Below are 7075 nucleotides of genomic sequence, written 5' to 3' on the forward strand. Positions count from 1 at the left end.
AGTTGTTTGTAATATTTTCTTATAATTCTTTGTGTTCTTTTTTTAATTTTTAAAATTGATTTTTATAGAAAGAGGAAGGAAGAGGGAGAGAGAGAGAAACATTAATGTGAGAGTGAAACATAGATCTGCTGCCTCCTGCACGTCCCCCCTCCCCCTCCCCTGGGGATCGAGCCCACAACCCTGGTGTATACCCTGGCCAGGAATTGAACCAGCACCCTTTCGGTGCACGAGATGACACCCAGCAATTGAGCCACACCCACCAGCTAGTTCTTTGTATTCTTTGGTGTCAGTTGTTATTTCTCCTCTTTCATTTCTGATTTTATTTATTTGGGTGCGCTCTCTCTCTCTCTCTCTCTCTCTTTTTTTTTTTTTTTGATGAGTTTGGTTAAAGGTTTGTCAATCTGTTTTATTTTTTTCTAAGAACCAGCTCTTGGTTTCATTGATCTTTTGTAATTTTTTTTAAGGAAATATTTTCAAAACCTATTCCATATTAAACATTGGCTTATTTAAATGGTATTGCCAAAGCATTTAATTCTGGAAGAAGTGAAATAAATGTGAAAGTTATCTTTAGCTTATTTGTGAAATGAAGGAAACATTGTGAATATGGGGTGAACTGTCATGGGAAACTAAATGGAAATGAAAAATGTTAATAATCTTAAATTGGTTTTGCTATGCATACTGATTTTTAAATGTGTCAGGTTACTGGCAGATGGGTGCTTGTGAAGACTTTGACCTTCACAAGGAAGCACGCAGTTCATTTGACAATTGAGTGAATCTCTCAACAAATAAATGCGTGACGTAGATCATCTGTTTAATCCAGAAGTTGGTGACCAGTGAACTGAAAAGAGTAACAAAGAGGAATATATGTTAAGTCTTGGTATCTGGGATGAGTTGTGGAAGCTATGACCTATCCAGTTAAGTTCGACATCTCAAAGCAATACCTAAAGATCTTGGTTTGTTGTTCATATAAAGGCAGTCCCAAGGAATTTTTCTCTTATTGCTAAAATCATACTACCTTAATTACTATAGTATTATAGTTAAGTCATGGAAACAGGTAACATAAGGCCTTCAAGTTTAGTTTTCTTTGATGTTGTTTTGCCTATTCTAAATCTTTTGAATTTCCATAGAAAATTTTGTCATTTCCTACAAAAAGTATGTGGGATTTTAATTGCGATAGCAATGATCAGTTTGAGAAGAAATGACATCTTACCAATATTTGAGTCTTTCAATTTAATGAATATGGAATACCTACTTATTTCTTTAGAGCTTTAATTTCTGGCAGCAAAATTTTGGAATTTTCTGTTAAAGGTCTTAAAGAGTTTTGTGTTTCTTTGAAGTATTTTATGATTTGTTATTAAGACTTTTTTTTTCTTTTTTAGAGTAGTTTAAGGTTCATAGCAAAATTGAGAGGAATGTACAGAGATTTCCCATATGTTCCCTGACCCCTCACTCCTAGACTCCCCCATAATGATACATTTATTACAATTAATGAACTTACATTGACACATCATCACTCAAAGTCTGTACTTTACATTAAGGTGTATTCTTGGTTTTGTACATTCTGTGGGTTCAAACAAATGTATAACATGTATCCACCATTATGGATATATACAGAGTATTCTTACTTCCCCCAAAATTCTCTTTGCTTCACCTATTATAAATTTATTTTTAAATATTTTATGATTTTTTTATGACATTTGGTAACTGGTACTTGAAAATTTTATTTTTAAATTATTTATTGTTAGTACAACATAGAATACAACTGATGTTTGTATTTTGATTTTTGTATCCTGCAACATTGGTAAATTTGTTAGTTCTATTAGGTTTTCTGTTTTGGTAGATCCTTTGATTTTCTGCATGAACAATCATGTCATCCAGAGCCTTTGGAGTGAGATGTAATGTGAGTTCACATTCTGATAAGCTGTTTACTAGTTGTGAGACTATGGCATGTTAACCTATTTGAGTTTCATTTTCATCTTATGTGGAAAGGTAAGAAAGTCTAACCTTTATGGTTGCTTGAAGTTTAAATTATATGGTTTATAAAGTGTGTCCCAAAATTCATGCAAGAAGTAATTTTGATAGAAAACACAGGTTTATAATTAAAAATTGTAAATTTTTTATTGATTCATAAAGTATACAGTATAGGGCAGGGGTGGGCAAACTTTTTGACTCGAGGGCCACAATGGGTTCTTAAACTGGACCAGAGGGCCGGAACAAAAGCATGGATGGAGTGTTTGTGTGAACTAATATAAATTCAAAGTAAACATCATTACATAAAAGGGTATGGTCTTTTTTTTTTTTTAGTTTTATTCATTTCAAACGGGCCGGACCCGGCCCGCGGGCCATAGTTTGCCCACGGCTGGTATAGGGTTATGTATGGAATAGCATATCAGGGAAAATGGCCTCCCACGGCTTTGATGGCACATACGCACTCTTTTGTTGAAATTTTCCATGAACGTTTTGCATAAAATGGTGGCTGGAATTTCGATGAGACTCATTTTCATCTTGATGGCTTGGTTAATTGACAAAATTGTCACATTTGGGGTTCAGAAAATCCACGAGTGATTGTTGAGAAACAAATGCATTCACAACGTGTCACTGTTTGGTGCAGATTTTGGGCTGGAGGCATCATCGGACCATTCTTCGAAAATGTGGCTGCTCAGGCAATAACAAAAGAGTGTGTATGTGCCAGCAAAGCCATGGAGGCCATTTACCTGATATGCTATTCCATACATAACCCTATACTGTATACTTTATGAATCAATAAAAAATTTACAATTTTTAATTATAAACCTGTGTTTTCTATCAAAATTACTTCTTGCGTGAATTTTGGGACACCCTTTAGAAAGCGCTGACAAAAGACTAGACGCTTAATGGGAGATGAGGAGATCAATATTGTGACCATAGCGATTGCTGTGTTTGCTTTCCAAAAGTAAAATGCTAGTTTACATCTAGTCTGCTTCTTTTAATAGGTCTTCTATGTCACTAATGAAGCAAAGAGGGACAACTGCAAATAGTGGAGCACAGGACAGGGCAGCTGAAGTTAAAGGTGAAAGAACAGACTTTACAATACTACCATGTGCATATTTGATGCTGAGTCAGGTCTCTAAAAGACATAATTGTTCTATTCTCCTGAGTTTGTGCATTAAAAGGAAATCCTTTTGAGATGGCTTAGAGGAGTGGTTTCTGCCTCCCTCCCCCTTCCCTTTGTGCTTCCCTTTAGGTCTAGTCTGTTTATGCCAGCAAACTGTACCATTTGAATAATTAGTAGGAGTCCTAAAATGCTTTGTATTGGAGATCTTTTTGTTGTTGTTAACCCTCACCTGAGGATATTTTTCCATTGATTTTTAGAGTGAATGGAAGGGAAGGAGAGAGACAGAGAAACTTGGATGTGAGAGAGACACATTCATTGGTTACCTCCCACCCTGACCAGGGCCGGGATCGAGTCTGCAACCGAGGTACATGCCCTTGCCTGGAATCAAACCCGGGACCCTTAAATCCACAGGCTGTTTGTTGCTCTATCCACCGAGCCAAACTGGCTAGGGCTATATTGGAGGTCTTTATCAAGTGTTAATTGGATTTATAATTTTCCTAGTTTACCACATCTTCCATAAATATACTTGTCTTGTTTCTATGTCCCAAAGGATGCTGTTTTATTACAACGCATTGAAATGATATATTCTTCGTATTCAATTCAAGCAATTTATTAATGAAGATGCCTGAGTTATGTTGTTGGGAAAGGTTTTTGTTACTGACAACTTTTTATTTAGATGGGGCAGTAAATAAAACTACTTAATTTACATAAGCTTGTTAAATGAAATTCTCAAGAGGAAGGAAAATAATTTTTTTTAAAATATATTTTATTGATATTTTACAGAGAGGAAGGGAGAGAGATAGAGAGTTAGAAACATCGATGAGAGAGAAACATCGATCAGCCGCCTCCTGCACATCTCCTATTGGGGATGTGCCTGCAACCCAGGTACATGCCCTCTACCGGAATCGAAGATGGGGCAGTAAATAAAACTACTTAATTTACATAAGCTTGTTAAATGAAATTCTCAAGAGGAAGGAAAATAATTTTAAAAGCAGTTTACATTGTGATAACAGCTGATCCACTTAACAAAGAGGCTCATTTAGTGGAATTAGATTGAATGAAAAAAATCTTTAGTTTCATAACGTTTTTTATATATACCAAATGTTATTTATAATATTGAGCTGCATTAAGGGATTGGCTCCATTCCTATTGACCCTTTTTCTTCTCTCTTCTTAAAAAGAAGACACAGGGTTTTTGTTTTGCTTTCCAAAATGGTTCTATCAATTTATAGTTGAAGTGGTTTTCCTTTAAATGAGAAGCCGAATCTGATTGGCAGTTACCGAGGTTCTAAAGGTGGGAATTGGGTGGAGGGGGCAACGAGACAAAAGTGGAGCATCTGTAATACTCTCAACAATAAAGATTTAAAAAGTGTAGTTAATGTTGCAAATCAAAGAGAGTCATCTTCCCCTATTGTTTGTTTACTTTCTTGGATGAACAATTTGCTTTTTCCATGTAGAAATAAAATTAGCAAGAGAATATGAATATGAATAGGACAGCTGAATTGCTCTATTTTAAGTTTCTCATTAAGTTTTTGAAAGCTCTTTGTGTAATTTTATAAGAACTGTTTCTGTTGGCCATTGGGAGTTAAAGGCACAGCCATGAGAAGAGATTATTCTCACATACTCCTCTTTGACCTCCACAAAGGTGCATTTTCTCCTTGAGAAAGCCATTGGCAAGTTTGGCTAATGCAGAACATGGGGTTCATCTGCTAAAAGGCTTGCAGCCTTAGTGCATAAATATAACATGTCAGTCTTTTCAACTAATTTCTGACAAGCTCGGTGATGACTTTGATATATCAGAGTATATATGGTATGGGTATGGGCTTTGATTAGCTTAGAAACCACTGTTTTTCCTTAGGTTTCTGCTTAGGAATTGTGATTGTTACAGGCATTTCTGCAGAACATTTTCAGATTTGAATTTGGATATAGACGACCCCACGTTCTTCAGAGAAAGAACAAGCCTAGAAATCATCTCCCATGAATTTATTATGTAATCATTTTTTAACATCTTGATATGCTTAAAATTTATCTGATAAATTTTTCTCATCTGCAGTTAAATTCTAGTTAGACTATTTATAAATCACTTTAGATTCTGCAATTTCATTTCCCCAGGATTTCTGCTTGCTTCTGTTGAAGACATTTTATTCATGTTAGTATACCTTAGGCCACTGCTCGTGCACCATATTATCCCTATAACTGCTATTTTTTTATATGTTATTTTGTACATTATTTTTTGAAAGCAATTGATGTGGCTAATCCTGAGATTCTTTTGTTTAACAGTACCATCATAAACGTTACATATAAAAACTTTTCTTTATAGTAACCTGGTTTGCAGTGTCTCCCAGCCAGTGCTCAGCTTGGATCAAATCTTCCTGAGAGCATTTTGAGTGGGAGGGGAGCGGGGCAGACTCTTGGGAATAGAAAAAGGATACAACAAAAGAGAGAGATAAGAGGAGCCTGAGGGAAAGTATGGTCAGTTCTTCATATTCTAGGGTTTTGCATACGTGGATCAAAAGTATTTGCAAAAAATGTTACATTGTCCATGATGTGTACTATGTAGTTAGGCCTATGGTTGTTGCATCTGTACTGAATACAGACTTTTTTCTTGTCCTTGTTCCCTAAACAATAGAGTATCACAACTAATTACATAGCATTTACATTGTATCAGGTGTTATAAGCAATCTAGAGATGAATTAAAGTACAGTATATGGGAGAATATGCATATTTGATATGCAAATACTATACCATTTTATATAAGGGACTTGAGCATGCATGGAGTTTGACTGGAACCAGTCCCTCACAGTTACGGAGGTATGACTATCAAGAAGGAAAAATAGCCAGTAAATATCAAATTCTGACTTAAGTTTAATTAATTTTTCTTTGATCCATTCCCTCCTCCCTGCTCACTGCTATGACCTGAGTTTAGGTCATTTCTTTATTCTTCATACACATATGCTGTATTTAGAATATTTTTCAATGGCTGCAACATTAAGAATTTCTGTTAATCCTTTAAAAGTGAGATTATTCATCGCTTCTTTAAAACCACTTTCCAGCTCCCATTCCCAATGATTTCCTTCTATAATGTATAAGGCTTATATCATCAAACTTACCATAGTATTAGAATTGTCTCTGTGACTCTTTCACCTGTTATACTGTGAGCTTTGTAACATAGGGACTGTTTTAAGCATCTTTGGCCATCTAGTACCTAACATACAAGTTGGTATTAATGGAAGCTTAAAAATAATCAAGAAAGAAACACAAAGACTTAAAAGGGGTCCTTAATTTTAGCAACGAGGCAATAATTGGTGCGCTTCCCCAGAGCAATTTTAATCAAGTAGTGGAGATGGGAGGCAAAATGAAGTGGGTTGATAAATGAGTGGAAGAGATGGATGGGCCACATTTCAAGAAGGTTGGCTGTAAAAGGCAGGGGGTGGGAGTGGAGGCTGTAGCTGCAGGAAAAGGAATATATGGTGCAGAGTTTTATATGGGGAGGTGAGAACATGTTTAAAGGTAAAAGGGAAGGAGCCCCTGAACCTCATTGAAGAGGTTCAGGAGGAGTTGGAGGGAAGAAAACCAGAATATGGGCAGAGGAGAGCCGTGGAAGTGACAAGCTGTCTTCATTTCCTTTGAAACCAAAATGAGAAAAGATTTAAATAATTGACTTAGAATTGAATTTGGGGACCCACTCCTTTGTTTATTTCAGAGGATTAATTCACTTTAATTTTTTTGTATAAAAACTACATGGTGTTCATAGCTGAAGCCTAGGTCTTCAGCATGGAGACCCTGATGTGGGTCTTTACGAGAGGGTCTGTGAATTCCTGATAGGGGGACTTGGTGAACACAGTCTCTTTCCAGAGGTTGGATGTGAGATAGCTGTAGGTCTTGGAGATGGCATCAAAGTTGTCCTTGGCGAAGTCCCCAGAGTGGCATTGCAGCCTTGGCTGAAGTGTAGCCCTCATTGATACTGGCCATCAGCGCAGCT

The 7075-nt window shown here is 36.3% G+C and overlaps 1 protein-coding gene across 1 annotated transcript in view; it reads left to right on the plus strand.

The window, feature by feature from the left end:
* The window catches only part of DDX10 (DEAD-box helicase 10), a 101748-nt gene extending 98731 nt beyond the window's left edge, over nt 1–3017 (plus strand). Inside the window, 1 exon segment of the mRNA XM_014466796.2 lies at nt 2973–3017. Coding sequence (XP_014322282.1) covers nt 2973–3017 — 45 coding nt within the window.
* The last annotated feature ends 4058 nt before the right edge of the window (nt 3018–7075 follow it).

This window comes from Myotis lucifugus, unplaced genomic scaffold, assembly GCF_000147115.1.
Source record: "Myotis lucifugus unplaced genomic scaffold, Myoluc2.0 scaffold_362, whole genome shotgun sequence".
NCBI lineage: Eukaryota > Metazoa > Chordata > Mammalia > Chiroptera > Vespertilionidae > Myotis > Myotis lucifugus.